Source organism: Schistocerca gregaria, chromosome 2 (genome assembly GCF_023897955.1).
Source record: "Schistocerca gregaria isolate iqSchGreg1 chromosome 2, iqSchGreg1.2, whole genome shotgun sequence".
NCBI classification, from domain to species: Eukaryota; Metazoa; Arthropoda; class Insecta; order Orthoptera; family Acrididae; genus Schistocerca; species Schistocerca gregaria.
The window spans coordinates 94,269,659-94,296,915 of record NC_064921.1 but is presented as its reverse complement, the minus strand read 5'-3'; the positions used below and the strand labels follow the sequence as shown (position 1 = coordinate 94,296,915).

General features: G+C 40.7%; 1 protein-coding gene across 1 annotated transcript; it reads left to right on the top strand.

The window, feature by feature from the left end:
• The first annotated feature begins 355 nt into the window (after window positions 1–355).
• On the top strand, window positions 356–21,052 carry LOC126335646 (allergen Cr-PI-like). The gene is made up of 10 exons (XM_049999102.1): window positions 356–492; window positions 5,915–5,937; window positions 6,098–6,231; window positions 6,344–6,502; window positions 7,982–8,159; window positions 12,849–13,246; window positions 13,326–13,469; window positions 13,559–13,672; window positions 15,251–15,566; window positions 20,566–21,052. Exons 1-10 carry the CDS (start codon window positions 356–358, stop codon window positions 20,967–20,969), a joined length of 2,007 nt encoding a protein of 668 aa, XP_049855059.1. The 3' UTR covers window positions 20,970–21,052.
• Window positions 21,053–27,257: the final 6,205 nt, after the last annotated feature.

The following is a 27,257-nucleotide window of genomic DNA, read 5'->3' as shown; positions in this document are numbered from 1 at the left end:
AGTTACCATTATTAATAAATTTATAAAGTCAGCACTTTAAATGCAGTTTCTCGAGATTTAGTCTGCTAAATAATCGTTCGACACGCTTAATGGATGCAGTGCCTGACTAGCCACGTAGCAGGAGTTAGCAAATTCTACAGGCCCCGCACCTGGGCGTGAAAACTCTTGTCGCATAAGGTTTTTTTCCCTTTTTTTTACTACCATTACAAGTATAGCATTTGTTTGCTGGAAGAACATTAGTGAAAATTGTGATTTATCTCACCATTTGGTTAAGTTCGCAACATTCTGACAACTTATTAATGTTTCTGGCGTCACGATGAGGAACAGGGTAATCGGTACGTCGGAGCTAACCTCGATGGCCAGCAGTAGCTTCTTAGTGACATTTAGTTCACGCAACAAACCCCTTGCATGCAATCAACAACAAACAGCACAACAATTAGAAATACAAAAGCGCGAGATTGTTGACGTTGGCAGCAGCGATAGTCCCGAGAGGTACAGACATGTAACAGTCGGTGCTTGGAGGCCAACCGTCAACTTCCTTTACAAGGTAGAAGGTTATAAGTGGATGACATCGATTTTATATAGTGATTACAAAGCTGCTGTCTGAAAAGGGACAGCCACAGAAGCATTACATAAGGCCCTTCTTAGCTCATATATACGCCGAAGTTTAAACAATAAAAAAGTATGTTGGTTCTCCGTATGTAACTATGTAGGAATCAGCCTTTTGTGTTTGATGTCATCATGAAACACTGGAAGATTTCAAATACAGCAGAGATTTAGCGCTCAGAATCTGTTCGCCCTTAGTACTGGTATATAATCATTTATAATACCACAGATTTTAATACCACAATGGAACCTGATCGACTTGAGGTCATATTTTAAAGAGGAAAACAGAACAGTGGTAAAACCTTGCAATCGATTTTGGGTCAAAATTTGAGCAATAATTTTGAAAGCGCGCTGCTTTGACCATCTGTGATGCACATTTTAAGCACCCAACGCATCCTTTTGATGGTAAAGTGTGAAGCACTAACACAGCTACTTGGTTAAGCAATTATTTTAGTAACAGATTAATAATTTTCATTTTATAAATCCGTAGCGTTTAAGAATGGTGTTGCTCTTGAATCTGTACTTCTCATTAATATTGTCAGCATTACAATTCAGAGGAAGTTTTCCCTTAACGGTACCTCTAACAGTTGTTCAACGGATGGTGCCCTAAGTGACGTCCACCCAGCTACTCAAGATATTGCGAGCGAGTATCATTCAATTTTGGACATAGCTTTGCTGCAAAGAAGCCGGTACTCTTTCAATGATACGTTCCGTGGTTCCCAATCCATTGTGAATTTTGCACACATATATAATTGAAGATCTATACGTAGAAGATATTTAAGAAAACTGAATATGAGGTTTTTTTATAACAGCTATCGAAGAATAAAAAATGTTATATTTAGAACTTTTGTGTGGGTGTACGTACGAGCACCACGCAAAAACTAATGCACGGAATTGGATACGATTTTCAGTTATATTTTTGCAGGTCCAACTTAAAACGTGATACAGCTTTCATTTTGATTCACCGTGTAGAATCCAAGTTATTGCAATTTTGCCTTAAAGGCATGTGCCATAGGACAACGCAAGGGGGGCCCGGGTTTGACTCCCCGCAGGGGACTGGGTATTATGTGTCCTTCATCATCATTTTCATCATTAACACGCAAGTCGCCGAAGTGGCGTCAACAAAAAAGACTCGCAATACGGCGGCCGAAGCCAGAAGGAGATATCCCGACATATAAATACCATACCATCATGTCATACCGTAGGACATTGTCACTTGCTACAAACCATCAAATGTCCCTACAGGACGGCAAAGCTTTGTGAGCCGCCGCCCGCGCCGGCGTCTTTTATGCGCGGACGAAGTCACGGGTAAAATCTAGACGCAGTATAAATATGTACAAAGCAAAGTTGACTCTGGTATCAGTTACAGACTAATAAAGCAAGTGAACAATCTCAAAACTATATTTCGATTGAAGTGGCGAAAAAAATACGTGTACAGGAGAGCGGTTAAGTGTGCGTGGCACTGGCTTTTTTTTTCGTTGTTTGTACGAAACTACGCAGACAACTGTCACCATTTAGTACATTTTTAGCAAAAGTGTTTGTTAATCTGTTGTTTTCAATCAGTCGTATTTCAACGACAACAGAAATAAATCCAAGATTATCTCAGACAGTCCATCCGCAGCTCGTGGTAGCGTTCTCACTTCGCGCGCACCGGGTCCCGGGTTCGATTCTCGGCGGGGTCAGGGATTTTTCTCTGCCTCGTGATGACTGGGTGTGTCTTTCTTCATCATCACTGACCCGCAAGTCGCCGAAGTGGCGTCATGACTTGCAATTTCAGCGGCCAAAATAATACGAACTCATAATGCTTAAGTGTTAATACTAACAAACGTGCTTAACTGACAGACAGATGTTTCTTTGTGTTTACTTTCGACTTGTTACCTTATAACAGTACTGCGTCACGCCTCATTCAATGCCTCGAGCAGAAGTGAAGAGCAGAATTAAACATCTGAACTGAAACCGTCATAGAACAAAAACGGTACGTTTCCGGACATAGGCTACTCTCAAAAATATTGTGTACTCGCTCCCGTGTTCCTATCACGAATTTCCGAGCACCCTGTATAATAGGCATCCACATGTCTGCATGTATTGCGACCATCTCGCGCGTCATGTTGGCCAGCTTCGAACACGTTAACAATTAGGGAACAGTTTAGTCAAACTAAATGATGCGGCAAGTGAGTGATAGACATCTCGCCCAGATATTCTAGGATTCGTAAGAGAACGAAATCGAGCGTTTTCCGGTAATACATCGCTGTAGCACATATCGATGTGAAATGACGACCTACATCCATAGCCTGAAAAGCACTATTAACGGAATGGCAAGCGTATTTCCCGTTGTACCAGTTATTACGGCTTTCTCCTGTACCGTCCACGTACGGAGCCACAGAAGAATGTTTGCTTAAAAGCCTCCGAGTCCACTCTAATTTATCTAATCTTGTACTTGTGATCACTACTAAAATCACACGTTTGGGACTGTAATACGTATGTATATCCAACACTTAAAGGTAGTTACTGAAACTTTGTAAGTTTCCTTCCCCTGAACTGCTCGCATCTGACAGTGCAGTTTCCAGCTTCTTCATACAATGTCCCATGAGTCAAACAAACCTGTGTCCATTTCTGATGGCCTTCTTTGTATATGTTCAATATTCCCTATGAATTGTATCTGGTATTTGTCCTGTACACTTGAGCAACATTCTAGGATTAGTCAAACAATTTTTTTAATGATCTTGAAACGTCCCCTTAGAAAAACTGTACAGGACTGTGCTTAAACTGACACACAATATTTTTAGCGCAACGCAATCTGACTTTGAAAAATCCCTAGAAAAGAATTGCCCTGACTAACATTAACCTATACCTTTCACAAATCACTTACCTCACAAAAATCTTCATTACTCGAACTACTGCAATACAGCGAGTGCCACTACTGCCAGCTCAATAAAAGATTCAGACTACTGAAGGCAATAAGTACTGATAGGCATAGTTAGCAAATGAAAGATTTTGATAGAGAATAAACAATGTATTTACCTCAATAGTGTTCAAAAGTCATAATGTATATAGCAGTTCATGACATCCAGTCTTACAAATTTCAAAACTCCGCCATTTCTATCCCCACATCCACCACTTTTGCGCAACGCGACGCGCTGTTAACAGCCAACTGCCCAACACTACAATGGCAGACAACAATGCAAACTAAACACAGACTGCACACAGCACAGCCAGTGATTTTCATACAGAGCGCTACGTGTTGTTGCCAATAAAATAACCTAAACAGCCTACTTACAATCTTTGTAGACCGATTGCATTTTCCTAGCATTATTCGAGTGAAACCATGTCTACCACTTAATTTAAGTATGGCTGAGCCTACGATATTTTTCCATTTCAGGTTCCTACAGATTGCTACACGTACAAGGGGACCGAACGAAATTTCCCTCACTATGACTTTAACATATAGAAGGAGGAAGACACAACCCTCAAGCGATTTCGTGAAAACAATAATTTGTAATACATTCTGCGCGTGTAATGAACCTGAGTTATTGCATGTGAAAAACACCTGGCTTACATTTATAAATGATTCTCGGTCATCACACAATTTGTGGCAGTAACATGCATATTGAAACGTATTATCGAATATTGCTGCAGTCAGTTGATGATGTAAGAAGCACCGGAATTACAGACCAACTCTACCCAGAAAAAGGGTAATGGTTCAGATCCGCATTCGTTTGTGCTCCCAAAGAATCAAGGAGCAAAAGAAATTGCTAATCCCTCACCTATGGCTTCGAAAATTCGCTTAGAAAGTACGTATATAATGCTACGCTCCAGTTTGTCTGCCCCACAAACCGCTTTTCCATTCCTACATATTTTCCTAGTGAAACCATTCCCCGTGTTCATCACTTGTATCCGCCACGTTCTAAAGGAAAACGTCAAGATGGCAACCAAAGAAAAGAATTTTTGGTGACATATGGCACTTCATACGTTGGAAACATCGCGTTACTTTGGATCTCTGTATATTCATCAGATTTGCGATTTCTAAGAAAGTGGGTACACACTGACTTCAAGACACTCCATGCATCTTTTACATTGTCACTTAACGAGTTGGTGAAATCTGTATCTACCATAAGCTCTCGTATTTCGGGGCCAATGAATACTCTCGCTTTAATCTTTGTACCGCTGATATTGTCATTACCTGTGCAGAAGCTTCCCCCTTTCCAGCGCCTTTACAGGCATCTTCACAAACCACATTTTAATATTCAGGTGTACGAGATGCACATCTTCAGGGTTTAATATTGCCTCTTCATTTTTCCTGTACTGAAGCCGTTTCTCTTATGTCAGCCTTTACGTACGTAATGTTATTGCTTGCTGTGAAATCACACTCCCACAGAAAGCAGTAGTATTCGTGTATCCTGGTTCCGTACCATAGTCCAATTACTTTCAGATCTGCACAAAATTGCCAGTTATGCGTATGATAGTGTAAGTGAGTGAGCAAATCGTGCATAGCTTCATAAGACTCTTCCTTGTTAACCAAGTATCTGACTGGAACTGACCGATATTAATCACCATTCTGAAGGAGGACTGGCTATAAACCTAATTCCGAGGAATCAATACCGAGTTTTCATCCCACAGTGCCGGCCGTAGTGGCCGCGTGGTTCTAGACGCTACAGTCTGGAGCCGAGCGCCCGCTACGGTCGCAGGTTCGAATCCTGCCTCGAGCATGGATGTGTGTGAAGTCCTTTGGTTAGTTAGGTTTAATTAGTTCTAAGTTCTAGGCGACTGATGGCCTCGCATAATGCTCAGAGCCATTTTGAACCATCCCGCAGTGTTCTGAACACGACGCAGTAATCCAAAAATACCACTGATGTCACTACAGCATGTAGACTAAGAAGAGAAAAAGCATCCTGTCTTACTGTGGCGCTCCTACATAAAGTAGCTTCATCATCCTGCACGGGCACACTCCATCTTTGCAGTCGCGTAGCCAAAAACTTAGTCTGTGCCTGTGACAAATTCAAGCCCTTATGACAGAGGTCGTAGAATTCGCCCCTCATAATGCGATGAGGGGATGTTAATTGTGGTGGCAAATACTCCGGATTCGGACTGACGTGATGTACTGGTTGTTATTGCTGTTTCGTTCTCACTGCTATTATATAGAACCTCTATACGTTGTACATCAATGGGCCAATCACATGGTCGCTTAGGGGGTGGAGATGCATCATCGGGAAGTGGCCGTATGGCTGAGGGCAGATGTGAATATTGAGTAGCACGTTTTAATTTCGCATAATACCCTTTCAATTTGGTCAGGCAAATATTTTTCTTGCAGGTGTGCTTATGATAAACATTGCGGTAAATCAAGAATAAAAAGTTAATACTACTGCTATTGACTGGATGTATTTTAGACTGTGCTGACAATAGAAAGATTGTTATGTGATTTAATTATTTCGATCTATGCCAACTAGAATTGTATTTCAGTAATAAATGTGCTTGGAACGTCTTTCTCTTGCAGCGGACAAGGACTTCCTTCTGAGGCAGAAGAAACTGCTGGAAGTTTTTTGGCATGTCGGACAACCCACTGTAGATCCCCAGCAGAAGGTTATTTCGGAAACGTTTAATCTTGAGGAGAATGTCAACCACTTCAAGGTAAATCACACATTAATCAAAGGTTGGGGCTACGGGCTTAGAACTCTCTGTTGAAATTGTTTTGATCGTCACTAAGACAAATTACCAACCATTGTTTCTCTCTCGTTTGCAGGATCCAGAGCTCGTTAAGAAGTTCGTGAATTACTACACTCATGGCTACTTCAAGCAGCGTGGAGAACAATTCTCCATCTACAACAAGTTGGACCAGATTCAGGCCAAGGCTCTTGTCGACCTTTTGTACCAAGCGAATGACTTCGAGACCTTCTACAAGGTGAGTAATACACAGTGTCATCACTTAATGGTGTTAAAAAGAAGACATCCAAAACCAGTTACGAAAACTGAAGTTCACTGGACCAGTAGTAAGGCTGATCAGTGTAACAGAAACACTTTCCCTCAAAAGTACCTAAAGGACTGATAAGACAGTAGCTTCATAATCTACTGAACAAAGATTTTTTTATCTAATCAACTGCTTATTAAAATTGGAATCGAAAAAAATTAAATGCATGGTATTATGCACCACAGATTTGTGGTAACGATTATAAAATTATTGTACGAGAATTATGCATTATGTTAGACTTTAAGATGCATTTTCCAATCTCATGCAGAGTTCATTGAAGTTGCAGGCCGATCATTTGGTGAAAAGAGCTGTGAAACGTTTAGAAATGGTCTCCATCTGATGTTATATAAACTAATTCTGACATGTGTGAAACAGACATTAGTTCAGTGAAACAAATGGATCAGCGGGTCGTGCAAGAACCATAAATACCAGCATATAATCCACTAGTTTCGTAATAGAAAGCTAAGGACAGAGTTTCACAATATAAGTATTATCTAATTGTAATGAATCGAGAGACAACACGAAATGGACACGTAGACAATCTATACCAATCGCGAACTACAGAACTCCGTGCATTATCGTACATTAGTGATTTTATAACGTACAGGGTCCTGTCGTTTGCGATTTTTACGATACAAGTCGACAAAGCATCTGGCAGTGTGTTGCAATATCATACAGTGGGTTGGTTCATTTTATGTTCTTTCAGGGTACTTAAAACAATGCACAAAGGGGAGCTTAGATAAGTAGATTTGGGGATTGAAATTCGAAAAACACTGAGACTCGTATATTTTAATTTTAACAAGGAAGCCAAATTCTAATTTTCTTTGGTTTCATTTTAAAATTGCTTTCATCATGAAATATTCTCATAAAAAAAATTCATTCTCTATGTCAATACTTGGTGGTTGAATGTCCAGAAACACTGAAACATGCATTTCTTTTTTTTAATTACGAACCGAGAAGGCAAATAAAAGATTAATACATGTAGTTTTAAAATAGCGTTAGTAATATTTTAATAATGATTTATTTTCATATTAAATCGTCATCCACCATTCCCCCCCCCCCCCCCCCCCCCTTAGTGACGGAATTATGGATTTTTCTTGTGACCGAGGAACCAAATGATATTTTCGAAATTGCCCCAACAGCGAGATATTTTCAAAAATCCTTTCATCCCTTATTTTAGTCGTTAATCGTTGAAATTTCGAAAAATATTCACTTTCTTGTATTATTTTTACTTTATCATCTTACTGACATCCAACTTCCAAAAACTGTCGGAGGATAGACGTCGCTATTTGTAAAGTAATATCGCTACGAAACATTCTGCACGATTTATGGAGCCGTGTTTTGACGGATTCTGAATACAGATGGACGTACGTGCGTCATTCTAGTCTAGGATAACGGCTGGTCCGGTTCCAGACGTCCGTGTGGGCCAGGGACCACCTGAACGAGGGCCTGTTCGTGTACGCACTCAACGTGGCCAAGCTGCACCGAGAGGACCTCTTCGACGTGGTCCTGCCCCCCTTCTACGAGCTGTACCCGCAGCTGTACGTCAGCCCTGAGGTCATCAAGGAGGCCTGGGAAGCCGCCCTGCAAGGTACCATCAACAATTTGGAGCCGTTAATTACTTTGTATGCCAACACCTCGTACGGTACGAGCTTTTCTGGTCATATTAGTCGCGTTTCTATTCAGAGATATGCCGCTTACGAATTCCGGCATTCCCATCATCATTAGCATTTATTATTTTTCATACCCAACGTCGTAATTGTGAGTAAAGAAAAATAATTATTAATTCTTGGACTTAGACACTCTCCTAGTCAATTTAAATTTCATGGCTATAGCTGATACAAATACATAAAAACGTAACCACGTGCTGCTGTGACGGAAGAGTCTGCTATTTCCGCTTCGCTGTAATTATATTTGATGTAATTACTCCTTGCTGTCACTAGGAAGCCTTCTAAGAGGTCCACAACTATTTTCCTCTTCCTTGTTGTGTCTGTAATGAACATAATACGTAACCCTCTGCCATGAAGCTATTCTAATCGCACACGGTGCACACAATGAGCAACTATGCACTCAACGCACCCACTTGCAGTAATTGCAGATGCACTTTCCCCCTGTTTAGCAACGCCGTCCAGAACTCCAGGCTCATACCACATAATAATAATTGCCATTACCTGTACAACAAACACTGAGCGTGGGTTAATACGCTGTTTACTGATAAATATATGTACAAGGCATCTGTTAGTTCCTGTACAATTACTTAAGGTTTTTCAAATGCTTCTATGCAGTCGCATAATTGCAGCCATATTTGAAAAACCTGACGTAACAAGGCAGTATTTATTACTATAGATTTCCAGCAGTTGAGTATTTAGTAGCGGAACCTGCACCAGTCTCTTTTAATCTAAGATTTACTTCTGATAGTTTGTCGAATGACAAATATGAAGAAAATAATAAACTGCAACGAAAGCGTATTATCAGTTAAGTTCCGTATTAATGTACTGACACAAATAGTTATAGAGCGATTTGTTCACCAAATGGATTACCACGAATTGCTTTTTAGCTCTATCATTATTTAACTAATATATCTAACATTTCATACCAACTTGGACGATGTGGATTGTTTCAGAAATCTTATCAGGGTTATTACTACCAAAGAAAATGGCCCCTCCTGTTTGTTCTACCCAGAAACATCTTAATTAATGATGTGTAGCATACTGAAAGTCCTACAGCTCTAACATACATCTCAGCTCGCTTACTATTTGCGAAGACGATTACGTTCTTCAGTATTTTTTAGTTGTCAGTGAAATGACTGTGGGCTCTATAAGAGACATTTGTAAGTCAGTTTCCTGATTCAGATTATTTTAACGCAACCGATGGTGCAGATCTCTCCGTTGTAACTACCTTCCGGTTCTCTTTTGCCATTTATGATCAAACGCTGGAAAACGATTCGGCAAGATATGCTGAGAAATACATGTTTCTACCTTTCAAAGCTGACCGTATCTTCATCTTGCTGGAGTCGAAGTTTCACCATACTGGTGATATTAGACGATTCTGGGTAGAATTAGGTTTTGTGTTGTGCTGTGAATTTGTTAAGCAGGGAGCAGCCATAATAATCACATTATTTACACTAATGCTGTTGTACCAGCCAACATAATAATAAATACTCTTGTACTTAATTCTCAAATTTACTAAAAATAAATTAAAAAAGCACTAATCGCATACTATATAATGACGTTGACCTCGCTGCAGTCCGAAGATTCTTCCATTTATAATCAAGGCAGCACTGGCTACCGTTTCTTGTTTCTTCGACATTCAACCTCCACATGAAAAATCTTTAGGCACGTGCTTCTGCAAACTTTTTGTAGGGTATCGAAAACTTTCTTTCAATAAAATGAACTTTTACGTTGTATTACACGTCAAAGAGACCATTGAAGATGGAACACAAGATGAAATTTGAAAAAGGCGGTGGTAAGAATTCCGCTTCAACTAAAATTTGTTAACTGATGCGTCACCTCATTCTGTGCTTGTTACTAGTAACTATTGCACGCGCGTTAATGCGATATATAACAGATTTTATACATCGGTCTTTATCCTGTAGCATAAATGTTTGAAGTTGAAGTCTGTTCCACTCTCAGACAGTGGTGTTAGCGAGGATTGCCTCCATCCCGAAGTTCTGTCATGGCCGTTAGCGACTTCGGTAAAGAATGTAGCTTCTGGCCATACGTGCAAATATATAAAAGATTTCTTCGAATGCGATAGGTACATGTATATTAGTTAAGTTAGGTACTTGCACAAGATTTGCCTACGGGAACTCGGAGCAGAATCGGACAGCGAGGTACAAGTTTGCGCTGTTTTCTAGAAGTGAGAAAGCTGCCATGAATCATAGACATATACAGCTAAGTCTCTGAATCGAAGGTAAGGCGCAACAGCTATTTTGACTTGTGTTGGAGAGCGACTTGTAGGTAAATGGTTGTACTTCACGTTTCCAGTTATGTTTTTATAATCCATGTAGGGAAAGTACATTCGTAAAGCTTAGAATAATCACAACTATCGAGGTGGCAAATCAGATATTAAATTGAAAAATTTGTTCAATACAGAACAAAAAGGCGAAATGGAGCACACCTGCAATCAATTGAGATCAGAACTCTTAGTCCCATGGTGAAACATCTCATTGTCAGATCATCTGCCTATCAACTAGCACAAAAAAGGGCTTAACACAAGGATTTGACAAAGAAACTTGTGTCGCTGAACAGGACTGCGTTAAAGGATTTACTACTAGACATCCTATGTTGCCTATTAGAAAGCCAAGAATTGGTGCACGATCCATAGGATTTAGTAAAGTAAAATAAACAGTAACTTGGTAATAAATATTAAAAATAACTGTACATTTTTCAAAATGACATTTACATATAATCATTTTGTTAACGATTACGTTACAGTTCATTAAATCCCTTTGTGTCTTACATCTTCACAAAGAATTTCAACGTTTATGCAATAATTTCAGTAAAAGTGCCTTATCTCATTATGCTGCATGGGTGCAGCAGAACGGAAAATATGCAAACGTTTCATGAAAAAAAATGTAAAAAAATTCATAACATACCATTTTAACCGATTGTCGAGTAACCTTAAGAAATATTTCTTGTGCTTTTTTATTTTACAAACATGGTTATACGTTAGGTGTCGCGTTCCGCCCCGAATTCCGTTACATAAATAGTAACGAGACGTTTTTGGCTTTGGTATCGATTGTACAAAAGTTTTTGCTCACTGTCTTATTTCTGTTAATTTCAAAGAAGATTCATCATTGTATGCCTATTAAATACCTCAGAGAATTTCTGTTAATACAGTTCGAACAACAAGTTAAGGGCTTTGAAACAGTAACATTACACAGTGAAATATATGTTGTCTTAAGTGTCAGATTATTGTTTTTGCAAAGACACGAAATGCTAAGAGTAGGTAGTAAGATTATTGCACTTAATTTCAGTGAAAAAGCTTCTATAACTGTCGAGACATAACTTCGAAACGGTTTCTTTCTCTTTGTTTGTTAGTTGAGTCGAACAAAGTCAGTACCATGAAGCATCTACATGACAATAGGCGATTTCCTGCATATGACAGTCATATTCACGTATTTATTCGTTCGTTTAATTTGTATGACAACAGCAGCTGTAAAGTCCAGAGTTGCCGGAAACATGAAGGCACAGAAACTGTTGAACTACCTCTCAGTTACAGTGTCGCATATACGTAAATTATTTGTATTTCCTAAGATAGGTCAGTTAACAAAATTCCGCTCCGTGGCTCTCTAGAGAGCATTATTCATAATCATAATGCGTTCGCTGCTGCAGAGACGTACTAATTATTCATTTCTCACTATTCGCAACGAATAATTTATTTTCACCATTTAAACTAAGCAATTGCCTATTAGCCACCGGATATCCAGTCAAGAGCTTCTTACAGCAGTACAACGGGCAACATTTCTTTACCAGTATGAAACATGGGTCATCATTCCAAGAAGAAATTTGTGAGGACGTATGTTTGGAGCGCAGCATTATGTGACACTGAGACAAGGATTGTGGGAAACCGCAAGAGAAAAGAATAGAAAAAAATGGGAATTTGTTGCTGCAGAAGAATTCTGAATATTAGGTGAACTGATAAGATAAGGAATGAGGAGGTTCCCCGCAGAATCGGCGATGGAAGGAATACTAGAAAAAACTGACAAGAAGAAGGATCAGGATAATAGATCTGTTAAGACATGAGAGAATAACTTTCCTGGTACTAAAGGATGGTGTAGAGGTTAAAAGTCCAGAGGAAGACGGAGTCTGGGATACATCAGTGAAACAGTAAGGAAGTAGGTTGCAAGTGCTACTCTGAGATGAAATGTCTGGTACAGGAGACGGGGCGCATAAGACCAGTCAGAAGACTGATGACAATAAAAAAGAATGAGAAAATAAAAAATAAAAACGCTCTCCTGATCGATCCATTCTTCTGTTACTACTTTTCTGCTGAGAACTCAATATTCCCGGCCGTCTTTTATACCATCGAGTTCGCCTCTGGTGGCATCTAGTGGTCAGTTCCACATTATGTAGGGGTGTCTGCGTACGTCTGATCAGATAGTGTAGGTAGGACGGTATGATAAGATACTTATGATGTCTTGAAAAGTTCCCGAATTATCTCATGTCAACAGCTTAGCAAACTATTTCATTTGTTTCACGCAATTAAATACTTACAGTACTATGGCAATGTGGTTGCAAAGTGTAGCCAACCAACTCCACTGTGTTAATTCCAACAGGGAAGGCCTTCAACAAGGAGAACCCTTACGTGATCCGCGTTAACTACAGCGGGCAGCCGTTCGCTCGCAACGCCGATGAGCTGGTCTCGTACTATACTGAGGACGTGGGCCTCAACGCCTACCTGGACTTCATGCACTACCGCTACCCCTTCTGGGCCAAGATGAACGAGTACAACCAGGCCAACTACACCCGCCGCGGAGACCACTTCTACTACGGCATCAAGGCCATCGTCGGCAGGTACAACCTGGAGAGGCTGTCGAACCACCTCCCAGACGTAGAGCCCATCGACTACACGAAGCCCATCAACGGAGTCGTCCCTCAGGGTCCCATTGTGCAGTACGTGAGCACGCTGGAGAAGAGGCTTCGTGAAGCCATCGATGCAGGATTTGTATTTGACGTAAGTCCATAAACAGAACACTTATTTGATATGTTGAACTGTACGTTCCAGCGGTGTGTAAAACATTTTCTCTCTTCAGAGCAACTTCACAAGATACTCACTGAATGATCCTCTCAGCATTGAGATCCTTGGAAGAATTGTGGAAGGCAATGCGGACTCCATCAACAAGGACTACTACGGCTCGTTCTACAGGAGCCTCCTGTCTCTCGCTGCCGGTCCAGGCGTAAGTACTGGTTTAATTCCTGACAGTATTCTGTAGAATGTCAAGCTCCGAGTCAGTACCTGTTTTCTTAGGGTGATTTTTTTTTCCAGAGTGTCACCCCAGCCTCTTCCTTCAGAAACCCTGCATTCTACAAAGTTGCTGCGCGCATCGCATCAATCCTCGATCAGTTTAAGGACAGGCTGGGACCATACTCAAAGGACCAGGTAATAACAAAAGATCACATTAATTTATTTCCTCAGTTTATTGTCAATATGAGGCAGGAGAAAGCTGTTTGTAATTATTTCAGTGGGTTTTGACCGAAGGCCAGACTATTTCAGGAACCATATCTTAAAGAACCTATTTTTATGTTGTATTGCTTAGCATGAAGAAGAAGTACAATACCCCATTTCCAAAAGAATACTTTGCACCTAATGTACTTGTACGGCTCCTAATTTTTCTTATTATTTACATATCTGTAGACGATAAAGGATAGAGAAACGTAAAAACAGTAAGTCGGCAGTCAGCCACAAAACTGTTAATCTTGTTTACACAAACACATATCTAAATTTTATTGCAACAATTGATTTTTATTCAAATTATTTTGCACTAGAATTGAAATAAGCCGGTGACTTCGTAATACATTAGTTGATGCCTTTCAACGTTGTTCCCGATGCCAATGAATACTGAGGTGGAACTGGATCAACATACTTCATATAGTTTCTGCAAACATAGTCAATTCAACTGAACCTTTAGAATGATGGCATACGGTGACCTCTAAATTTCTATTGAAACTAGAATATATTTACTGAACAAAGATTTATAGCCGATTTGTGAATTCCCAGCTAATGCACATAAAAGCAAATGTCAGATAGACATATTGGTACTACATTTGTATATAATGTTACAATTCTACGAAACACATCACACAGGAAGGTGTAGTAAAGAAGTTTCTTGCTGATGCTTAGCGGAAAACTTAGGCAGTAGTTTTGAGTGAAATTTTAAGACGCGAGACGAGTGTTACCGAAGAAATGTAAAGCACGCAATATAGTGGTATATCGATGTCTTAGGTCAGTTTTCATTAGATTCCATAAATTTAATGCGGCAGGAAATCTGTTTCCCCCTTCACATCGGCTGCCTATAAGACCATAACGTATGGGGACGATATTGTTTTAGGAGTTGGAACCAATTTCAGTTATCGTATTATGATTTCTAAATAAATTTGCTATATTCCAGTATACATATCATTTTATTCATAACGGTTCTACTATTTATAATGCTACAGTGGAAAGAGAGAAAGGAATATTCACACAGGGCGATTAAAAAAATCAGGTCCTGTAAGGCAATTAGGGTGAACCAGAACTTCTCGACAAATTTGAAAGGTGGTAGTATAGATCAAAAGAAGTAGAATGTGTTTAGTAAATACTGGCTCTGAAGTGCACGGACTACCTTACGAGCTATGAGCAAATGTTCATCTTTCCTACTGTGAAACATTTCTCATCTACTGAATAGGTGTTCATATTTCTTAAGGTACGAACTTAGAGCTGTTGTTTACTCGACATTTTTCATGTTTTTTGTCCATACTACCACCTCTGGAAGATTGCCAGTGGAGTTCTGGTTCAAACCATTTATCTTCTAAGACGTGACTCTTAATCACATGGTGTTTCTCTTAGCCTTTAGATCTTCAGTTTAAGTTAATTTGCTCCGTGGAACAGAATGTCTCAAGAACATCGAAAATATGTGCAGTAAATGGCTCCAGAGAAGCAGATCTTGTAATTCGGTTCACGTGGTGACTCCCTTTCCAGCTGCTGCTGCCTGGAGTGAAAGTCGAGAGCCTGACCGTCGACAAGCTGGTGACGTACTTCGACGACTACGATTTCGAGCTGAATAACGCTATTCCGGTCGGAAGCGTGGAGGAAGGCGCCAAGCTGAATGTGGTGGCCCGCACGCAGCGGCTGACACACAAGCCGTTCAACTACCACATCAAGGTCACCAGCGACAAGGACATCGACGTGTTCGTGCGCTTCTTCTTCGGCCCCCGCTACGGCGTCTACGGCAAGGAGCTGACGCCCAACGAGAAGAGGCACAACATGCTCTACACTGACTCATTCGTCTTCAAACGTAAGTCTACTAAATTTTCTTGTGTTTGTCTGATGTTCGACAGGAGCAGCAGTTAAGGAAGCAAAATCACTTAGCTAAATTCTGCAGGTAAATGGTTACGTAATACACGCAGTGCGTCCTTGTATACGAGCAATTCATAACAATTGCGTCGAATTTTAGTACATGTAATGATTGATTTATACCATTGATAATTCTTCTTATATTGGTATTGCTAACATTTAGGAACAAAAATTAAATGTTCATACGAAAATAGAAACTTTAACATAAATAACTGCAAGCACATTCATCACGACAGAAATATCTACACGAATCTGCTAATAAATTTGATACAGTCAGACAATTGAAACCGGCCTTCATATGACAATAATACTGCGTTTAATGGCTACTTTGTTGCAATTAATTAGTGTTGTTCAGTAGATGCTGCTCAGGCAGGGAAGCAGTTGTTCATGGGATCTACTATAGGAGAAAACGTGTATCATTAGCGCGTTGTATTTCATTTAAATCTGTTGACAGCTTCAGTTTGTTGAGCTATACATAAGGCAAAATTAGTGCTCAATGCCATTTCCGTTATTCCGTAAAGTAACAGTGCCACCTCTCTGATTTTAACAACAGCGCGTTTATTGTTAAGTATTTATGTCTAAAACTAGTATGTAAACAGTTGAACGGCAGTCATATGAACATTTCCTTCAGATTACGCACAAAAACTTCATTCAAGAGTTATGTAGCTTAAAACAGATTCAGTAGAATCTTAGGTCTTCTATAGTCGGTCAAGTACTTCTAGGACTTCACAGAAATAATAGTTGGTGACATGCGTGTTAGACAGTCAGTTTAACATTTATTGTAATCGTCTTATAAAGAAGCACATGGTAACCTATCCTTCCACTTTCGTGTCCGAAGGAATCTTCTTTTGGTCTCAAAAAAGACACGAGTATACTTAATTTTAGTGAGGTGTACCAACAATTATTTTCATTTTGTGAATGTACATATTGTGCTTCCATTTGTTTATTGGAAATTTATCTCTGCTGTATTGTTTGGATCGCTTTCTCCACATTTTTTTCATGGAAGTAACTAAACTAACAAGTTTTGCGTGTTGTTGATATCTCAGCGAATAGCCTAATCACATCTTTGCTCGAGTACTTTGCTTTCCTTCAAAGTTTGACAGGTCGTATCGCTATGGGATGGCAGTGCATAATTTGATGTAATTACTGGTTATAAAGTTGGCACAGGTATCCATGTGTAACACAGTTGAAATAAATTTGTTGGTTTCTTAACGGCGCAATACATTAAGCATAATTACCTACAGAGGTACTGAATATTCAGTCTGTAGTATAAGACTGTCCTACCAAGTAATTGTTATTTAACGCTTTGTTGGGCAGTATATTAATTTTGTTGCAGTATCTCCGCATGATTGGTAAAAGAATCTGCTACATGCAATGTCTATTCTTGAACACATTGTTCTCCAGGTGAATGTGTGCCGTTTTATGCCGTTGAAGCTTGAGATGAAAGTTCCGAAACTATGTCACTAATGTATTCTCTTTTACCTGTATCACTACGGCGAACCCTGATTCAGTGAGTCAGTCCCATTATGGTGACTTCATTGCAACCGTCAGAAGCTGTATATGTTGATTGAGAAACCGACAACTGCATACGTTTTGAGCTACGAATTATTAATTACTAATCCCTTTGATACGCTGCAGCAACAGTTAATATCCAGAGTGCTATTCCTCATTGTGCCATCTTTGTCAATCAGTTTGGCGAAGATTGACATCGATTAATTTGTATTCGTTTCCGACTTATAAATTATTATGAACTACTTCGATATCAGCTGTTAATTTTCAGAGCAGTTACTCAAAAAATTTTGTCAGTAGTGCTCCTCGAAAAGAATGTAGCCTTCCCTCGAGGGATTCCCATTTCAGTTCCTGATGCACGTGCGTAACACTTGCGTGTTGCTCGAATCTGCCAGTAACAAATCTAGAAGCCTGCCTCTGAATTTCTTCGATATCCTTCTTTAATCCCGCATGGTACGGATCGCAAACACCCCAGCAGTAATTAAGAATCGGTTGTATTAGCGTCTTACATGCGGTCTTCATTACAGATGAACTACGTTTTCCCAGAATTCTCGCAAGTCCACCATTCACCATCCCTACCACAATCCTCACATGCTCGTTCCAATTTCATATAGCTTTTCCACGTTAGGCCAGATATTCAAATGACGCGATTGTGTTACGCAGGGCAGAACTAACGCTGTATCCGAACATTACGGGTCTGTTTTTCCTACTCATCCGCATTAACTTATATTGTTCTACATTTAGAGCTAGCTGCCTATCATCGTATCAACTAGAAATTTTGTCTAAGCCACCTTGTATCCTCGTACAGCCGCTCCGCTTTGAAACGTACCCGTGCGCCACAGCAACATCAGCAAACAACCGCAAATTGGTGCCCACTCGGTTCACTAGATAGTTTATATAAACAGAGAATAACGATTGCGTTCTAAACTTAAGAAGTCTTCGAGAATTACTCACATATCTGTGAACCTAATCCATATGCTAGTACCTTCTTTAACGTCTGTCAGTGAAGATCCCTCTCAAACGCTCTCAGGAAATATAGAAATATGGTACTGTGTCTGTGGTTGCCTTTCATCCACGTTTCTCAGTCTATCATATGAGAAAGTGGCAAGATGCGATTTGCACGAGCGATGCTTTCTAATACTATGCTGATTCATAGACAAAGGATTCTCGATCTCAAGGAAAGTTATTATGTTTGCACTGAGAATTTGTTCAAGGATCCTGCAGGAAACCGATATTAGTGATAGTGGTCTGTAATTTGGTCTGTCCGTCATTTTTTCCTTCTTCCGCCTTTTTCCTGTGGCTTGGAACTACGGGCTGGCGGACAGATTCGTGATAAATGTTAGCTGGGTAAGGGTTCAGTACCACCTGCCTGTCACTCACGTGGAAGTCTGTCGCCTATTGACACCAAGAAATGAAACAAGTGGCACTGAGTCCAGGGATAAATTGCGATATTAATGTACGTATTAAAATTAATCATAAGTGTGTTAATGAAATTGTGCGTTGACATCTGAGGTGTCTGAAGAGATAGTGACTCTACATGTGTACAGGCAACAGAACTGAAACTTCTCAGAATAATGAAGTGATGCAGTTGATTAGACAAAATTAAGAGTGATAGCATTACGTATGAATTGAACATTCAAAAATTAGGAAATAAAATCCACGAAAATAGAGCAAATGGAATGGACTAATTATCGATATGAGTACTTTAAGACTGCTTCTCAAAATCATGAGATACGAACTTAAGGGGAGAAAAGGTCAGGGAACTTCAGATGATGTAATTAGCAGCTAGTGCAGCGGTTCGTCTCGCCGATCCTGCTATCGTTGGTAAGGGACAGTGGTACACATCGCTGCGCCATGGTGCCCCTTTTCCGTAAACGTAAACAGACTCATCGTAGTCTTGTTCTACGTCTACCGCGAGCACTGCCGTATCACGTCGGATAATGCTAGAACGAAAACAGAGTACCCTAGCGTAACGATGTGTAGCACTCGCTCCATTGGCGAAGGGAGGATCCACAAGCCCAGCCGTTGCACATAGGGCGAAATACTGTCATCTGGTGACGTCTCACGTACCATATGGTGGGCAGCGAGATATGCGCGCCCTGCAACGAACTTGTGACACTAACAGGCTTGACGATCGGCTCCGTGCAGGGCCTGCGGGAAACCATTACTTAACTGAAAAGCTACCGACTAAAATTCTGAATTTTTTGTGTGCTCTCGAGAGCTCGCATGCATTTAAACGCATATTCAAGTATTAATAAACTCGTCTGAAACAGTTAGTCGCCTGCAGCCGGAGACGGCTGCTGGATCTAGTAGGACCTTCAGTTTTACCTGCTGTGACGTGTACGCCATGGCCTGTCTTTCTCGTGGGCCCCTTTCAGTATTTCTCATCTGCTTTTGCGGTATTTCCCGACAATTTAAGGTTCATATGTCTGTATTAAATTACTTGTCTCAGCGTCATCTACATCACTTCTGGTGCTTTTATATCGTAATGAGTATTACCCCATACATTAATAACATCTCAAAATAATTTTCCACCTCAAATCTTAAATTACAGCTCTCTTTCACATACGAGGCGTATTCGGAAAGAAAGGTACGATTACGCGCGAAATGGAACTCACTGTGAAACTCCGATGCAACTTTGCACAGAGGTGTTGGGTAGTGTCTCTAGTGTGCCTGTCGATAGCTTCAAGTCGCTATTTCCAGTTCAGAGCGCAGAGTGATCCCATAGAAGTGCCTAGAATAGCAGAGTTACCCGCCAAGTATGTGGGCCAGGTGAGAGATTTCGCTTGAAGCTATGCAACCTACATAACATAAATGTCATGCGTTTCTCTCTTCAATACAATTTTCAGCCGCATTCTGCAGGAGCAATGAAGACGCACGTGCAGCGTTTTCGATGGGAAGTGTTTGATCACCCGAAATACAGCCCTTAATTGGCTCCCTCCGTTGCTCATCTCTGCTCACACGAACGGCTCCCTACGAAGACGACATTTTGGCACAAACAACGAAAGGCAGAGAATTGGCGCGAAGAACAGGCGGCTGTTTTCTATGACGAGGGCACTGGAAAGTTCGTACAGCGCCACGACAAATGTCTGAGTGGCGACTATTTAGAGAGGTAGCTGGAGGGTGCCGCTAACTGTTTCCAATAAAAAAATTTGTTTTTCACAGTGGTTTTAATTTCACGACTGATCGGCCCTTTCTTCCCGAACAGTTCTCGTACGTAAGAGGAATTCTGATGCAAATTCTATGTACGCTAGTAACCCATTCAGATTCCTTTGCTGGTCGTAGTTTATTTTGTTATTAAATATCTGTGTGGTTGTCTGTGGCTCATTACGTCTGTTCATCCTTTCGTGTTTTATCACAAGTGTCGATGATACATTTTCCAAAGTACTTGAAAATAAATTTAGGTTTCCATTAATTGTATTCTGTTTCAGTGAAAAAGGGTGAGAACGAGCTGGTGCGGAACTCGAGGCAGTTCAACTACTACGGCCAGCTACCCCTGGGCTACAGCAAGCTGTACCAGCGCACTGCAGAGGCCATCACGTCAGGCTCGGAGGTCTACGTGGACGACTTCGTGAAGAAGTTCGGCGACCCCGAGGGTCTGATACTGCCCCGCGGAACCCGCAGTGGACTGCCGCTCACCACCTACGTCATCATCACCCCGTTCACGCACAAGACCATCAGCAGGATCAACCCCTACACGGACAACATCGGCGCCAAGATCTCCTTCTACCCCTTCGACAGGCCCATCAACGAGCTGGAGTTCGACGTGCCCAACTCGTACTTTGGAGAAGCTGTCGTGGTGCACAGGAGCGGTGATGAGGTCAACAGAGTATGAAGGAGCCCTTCTCCTAATACCTGCAGCATTTGATGCGAGAAGGAGTGGGAGTTTCAATAAAGTTTGACTTTGCACAAAAGGAACATGAATTGTTATTTATTTTTATTTTTCTCGTGTTAGAACAAGACCTATCTCAGGAAAAAGCATACTTAGTACCATATGACAGGTTCTTTTACAGATCTATATCCAAAAACTACAGGCACTTCAATGCGGACGGTCTGGACCGGATGAAGTCTTGCAGCACTGCAGAATATTTCAGCCCGGGTCATTCTTGGACCAATCGACCCACTTTTTTACGACCTCTTTAGTAACGATCTGGAGTGCTATGGGAGCACCATGTACGCATCAGGGCGTCGATACTGTCTCAGTACTATCGGGGATACTACATTACTACTTCAGTTCTCGGTAATTCCTTCTTAGTCGGCTAATCACAATGAATGAACTGATTCAATTTTGTTTAGTCTAATGCTGATTTACGAGTTCCTTAAGAAAGAATTCCTTGGTATTGACAGTGAAATCTTTAATACACAACAAGCTACTACCGATCACAAATGCACTGTTTATTGTTAGAATTCTGCTGTTGTCAAAATTTTTAAACTACACTTTAATTCAAGAAAGACCCGTATGATATAGTCCAATGAATTGCTTCACTCTGGAAGTTCAGGACTACTGCAAGGGCGACGGCGATCATTAAACGGAACATAATCTCGATGTAAGGAAAATGTGTTTTGGATATCTGGAGGCAAACACTTTCATGCTTCTGCACGTAAGGAACTGTTTTTGTGTCATATACAGTGTCAACTAGAAATCCGCAGACAAATTTCGGAAACTGTTCCGGAATACTTGCTGAGTATTTTGTTGTAAAGAACCTTGGTCTCCTATGGCTACCTACTGAGTAATGATCAAATTATGACTTACTTGGTTTTTTATCCCACTTAACTTTCTTTGTCTGAAAATATATTCACATCAGTGAAAAATCTTGCAATATACAATTACCAAGAAGTAAAACACAGAATAATGCAACACCTTCAAAGCAGTCCTACACATTTATTACATCGTGTTTAACTTGTTACGTCAGGGCACAGAACTGTACGTAAATAGTACATAACTGTACCCTTCAGCTATTGTTGAAAACGTTGACTACCATGATCGCGACAAAGTCTACAGCAATGCGCCATTTACGCCGTCAAGAATCACAGAAGTTGAACGAATAACAACCGCAGTTGCAACCATACAATCAACCGGGTTCATATGAGAATGGACGGAGGCACTCCACGTGTACTCAGAAGAAGAAATCTATTGGTGTCATGTTTCTTGATCAACCTGCCCTAGATCAACACCTTCGTCTATTGTCCAAATTCTGCATCAGTATGGTTCACAACAGCGCGTGCAAAATGTGACAGCGCCCCTTGATGTCGAAACAATATAAGCTGACAAGTTATCAGCAGCAGATCTTCTAGGACCTGTGGGATGAAATATACTAGAAACGTTTTCTACGTTGCTTCATTCAGTTTACTGGGTTTCACTCAAGGTCCTACCAAATTATCGTTGACCCAATCCAAACGTCTACAGTGAACATTTGTGTTGATACCATCGTATCATCGACACACAAGTATAATTTCTACACTCCAAACAGTTATTCCCACTGTTGAACATGCCCGATTTCATAACCATGGACACGTCTATAAAAAAGAGAAGAAAAATAGAAACCAACAGATCTGTAGGTTTCTGCACTTACCTGTGGAACCAATTTCCATACGTAATTTCCTATACATTTTTATTCCCTATGACATATTGTTAAAATCAGCTCTCCCTTTCTTTCTGCAGCTGTTTCTGTCAAGACGTTTGACTTGACAGAGAGGGACAGACGTCATTTTTGACTTCATCCGTTCATACTTACACTATGTGGTCAAAACTTTCCGGACACCTGGATGTAAATGACTTACAAGTTCGTGGAGCCCTCCATCGATAACGCTGGAATTCATTATGTTGTTGGCCCACCCTTAGTCTTGATGACAGCTACCACTCCAGTTCAATCAGCTGTTGCAAGGTTTCTTGGGGAATGGCAACCCGTTCTTCACGGAGTGCTGCACTGAGGAGAGGAATCGATGTCGGTCAGTGAGGCCTGGCACGAAGTCGGTCTTCCAAAACATAGCAAAGGTGTTCCACAGGATTCATGTCAGGACTCTGTGGAGGCCAGTTCATTGCAGGGATGTTACTGTCGTGTAACCACTCCGACATATGTCATGCATTATGAATAGATGCTTGATCGTGTTGAAAGATCCAATCGCCATCCCCGAATTGCTCTTCATCAGTGGAAAGCAAGAAGATGCTTAAAAAATTGATGTAGGCCTGTGCTGTGACAGTGCCACCCAAAACAACAAACGGTGCAAGCCCCCTCCATGAAATACACGACCACACTATAACACAACCTCCCCCAAATTTTACTGTTGGCACTATACACTCCGGCAGATGACGTTCACAGGGCATTTGCCATACCCGCACGCTGTCATCGGATCGCCACATTGAGTACCGTGATTCATCATTCCACACAACGTATATCCACTGTTAAATCGTTCAGTGCTTACTCTCGACCATGAAATTCGAGTTTTCTCACCTCCCGCCTAAATGTCATAGTACTTGCAGTGGATCCTGGTACAGTTAGGAATACCTGTGTGATGGTCTGGATAGTGTCTGCCTATTACAAATTACGACCCTCTCCAACGGTCGGTGATCTTTTTCAGTCAACAGACGAGGTCGGCTGTGGCTGGGTGGCATTGTTGGAATACTCGCTATTGTAGTGTTGGGCAGCTGGATGTTAACAGCGCGTATCGTTTTTGTGCGAAGTTGGAGGTGAGCCGCCAGCAGTGGTGGATGTGGGGAATGAGATGGCGGAATTATGAGAGCGGATGTCTGGACGTGTGTCCATCAGAGAGAGTAAATTTATAAGACTGGATGTCATGAACTTTTTGAACACTATTAAGGTAAATACAGAGTTTGTTCTCTATCAAAATCTATCATTTGCTAACTATGCCTATCAGTAGTTAGTGCCTTCAGTAGTTAGAATATTCTATTCAACTGGCAGTATTGGTGCACGCTGTATTGCAGTAGTTCGACTAACGAACATTTTTGTGAGGTAAGTGATTCATGAAAGGTATAGCTTATTGTTAGTCAGGGCCATTCTTTTGTAGGGATTTTTGAAAGTCAGATTGTGTCCCGCTAAAAATATTGTGTGTCAGTTTAAGCACAGTCATTTATAATTTTTCTAAGGGGACGTTTCATATGTCGACCCTTAGCCGAGGATACCGCACTGGAATCTTCTGATTTTTCTTGTAGATTGTGTAATTAGTGTAGCTATTGTTTATTGCTAGCGCGTAATTACAGAGAGAATTCCCTTTGTAGTTGTAGTTTTTCATTGCTGTACAGTAAAAGAGTTGTGGAATGCATGTTGATTTGCACCAAGTATTTCACAGCTGCGCTTGCACTTAACTACATATTATTTTCAGTGCTATGTTAATGTGTTTTCTTATTTTGCTCTTCAAATTGTGCTTTTACGTGTTATCGTGTGAAATATTGTGACAATAGTGAAGTGTGAAAAACGTAACACTATGCCTACTATGCCTACTTACACATGGAGTCACACAAAGACCGATGAGAACATGCCAGACTCAACATTTACACCTTAAATGATAAAATCTTCGAATACCTTCCACACTGTGAAGTCTCTTATAAAGTGTACGATTTAATTCATAGTGGAAACTAACATGGTTGGAAATACCGCACTCGCCTGCGTAATGAGTTACGAATTCTATGTAATACCTCTGGATCATCAAGTAAATCTTGACAAGACTGTAGTATTTACATCCCCTTCAATGATGTGAAAGGGACTGTTGTACACTTCACTTCTTGGGTGGTTGCAGACAGATAAATGAAGAGGATTAAGGACAAGTTACTTGATGGTCCATCTATCCATGTTGGACCATATTGGTGCGTTAGATACCAACGTGCCTCATCAGCAAAACGTGCCGGTGGCCCTCAACCATGTATCACACAGCTTAACATAGCAAATGCTTGAAATTTCAATCTGAACTTAATCGAAAACATGGTATTTCAGACACATTTGTGCTACTTAACTCAATATTCCATCGGGCAATCAGTGACGGATGGTAAGCACAAATTCGCATTTGCCTTGCAAACAGCCTATTTTTCAGATCGGTTTTTTGTTTGTCGTAAACGCTCACCTGTTTCAGTCTTGGTTACTAATTACGATACACATTTTAAACGGAGGGAGTGATCAACGTTAACCAAAATCGACCAGCAGGTATAAGCGGAGAGCAGAGATTTGGAATCTGGGTGTCTCGACACCCCGGGCTGTCGAGCAGTGCCACCAAGTATGCTGCGAGATCAGTGATCTCAGAATGTAAGACAAATGAAAAACTCATGGTAAAGTAATACAAAACATCCTTCTATCTGTTCAGTGTAACTATAGATCAAGTGTCAAGCGAGTGATGCATGTGTTGAATTCCAAAAAAGTTTTCACTGTATCAAAGAAATTAAGACAGAAAAATCAGCAGAGTTCTTTGTTTACTAAGAAATTAAAGACAGCTCGTAAAGCTCAAGAAGCTAGTTGTCTTGTGGATGAAGTCACTGCTAAAAATACTTTACCTCGTGTTATTGTACCAGCTTATATACTACAGTAAAAATAATGTCTGGTCATAAGGCTGAATGGGATGAAGAAAAAAATTTGCCCTGTTTGATAACACAACTGTAAGCGTATTCAGGACATATCGGAAAATCTTGAACATTCTGTTAAAACTCGAGTTGAGCCGGCCGGTGTGGCCGAGCGGTTCTAGGCACTTCAGTCTGGAACCGCGCGACCGCTAATCTTGCCTCGGGCATGGATGTGTGTAATGTCCTTAGGTTAGTTAGGTTTTAGTAGTCCTTAGTTCTAGGGGACAGATGACCTCAGATGTTAAGTCCCATAGTGCTCAGAGCCATTTTTCAAAAATCGAGTTGTCAATATTTGCGCTTCAACCGGATGAATCTGCCGATGTAAGTTCCTTTTCTTTGTTTCAGTGATGAATGAAATATAGTTGAACAGTATCTCTGTTGCAAGGAAATCCCCTAACTTCAAAGGGAAGGCTTCTTGAAGTACTAAGTGGATCCACAGACACAGTGTATATGTCCTGGAAGAATAGCGTCAATGAAAGTTTCCATAAGAGCCGAAATTTGTAGCAGCTGATTCTGAACAAAAAGATCTTGAATAACAGATCTCTTTCCTTACAACAATTATTACTTTTGCTGTACTGGCCAATTCCGAATATTATTACATTGTGAGCATACTGCCGGCTTCATAGTGTTTGATAATTAGTTCGAGCAACATCACTTCTGTCTAGGGGAACCACAACAGTTATCATTTAGCGTTGTAGCACATTATAGTAATTGTTGCCTTTAGTTGTAAGATTTGTTTGTTGAACGTCGCGACTCTAGTCTATCCTGTGCAGTATTATTCATGTGTACATCACTACTGCCAACCACCACTATTAGATCCTGCTAATTGTGTTCAAGCGTTTGTCTTCCTCTACAACTTTTACTCGCCGACACTTCCTTCCATAACGACACGTACTATTCGTTGATGCCTCCTATCAATCGATCCATTCTTTTAATTAAGCACGAGAAGCGAACAGTATGTAACGCAACACTTTTTTTTCTGAAAGCAGGTTGGTATTATTCAGGATTCCGATAGACCATATTATTCCACAGTCTTTTGTCTCTTTTTTTTTGGGGGGGGGGGGGCGTCATCAGTCTTCTGACTGGCTCGATGTAGCCCGCCATGAATCCCTTTCCAGTGCCAACCTCTTCACCTCAAAGTAGCAATTGTAACCTACGTCCTGAATCGTTTTCTGAATGTATTCCAATCTCTATCTCTCTCTACAGTTTTTGCTCTCTATATTTCCCTCTAGTACCATGGAAGTCATTCCCTCATGTCTCAACAGATGTGCTATCATCCTGTCCCCTCTCCCTGTTAGTGTTTTCCACATATTCCTTTCCGTTTCGATTCTGCGCATTCCTAACCTTATCAGTCAACATTCGTCTGTAACACCACAGTGCATCGATTCTCTTCTGTTCCGGTATTCCTACAGTCCATTTTTCACTGCCATGCAATGCTATACTCCACACATACATTCTCATAAATTTCTTCCGTAAATTAAGGTCTATGTTTGACACTAGTAGACTTCTCTTGGCTAGGAATGCCCTTTTTGCCATTGCTAGTCTGCTTTCGTGTCT

Bases quoted from the DNA above. Each gene is read 5' to 3' on its own strand.
- LOC126335646 (XM_049999102.1), top strand. From the start codon at position 356: ATGGCCAGCAGTAGCTTCTTAGTGACATTTAGTTCACGCAACAAACCC. The intron at 6,232-6,343 runs GTAAATCACACA...TCTCGTTTGCAG, and splicing joins AGAATGTCAACCACTTCAAG to GATCCAGAGCTCGTTAAGAA. The intron at 13,470-13,558 runs GTAAGTACTGGT...TTTTTTTTCCAG, and splicing joins CTCTCGCTGCCGGTCCAGGC to AGTGTCACCCCAGCCTCTTC.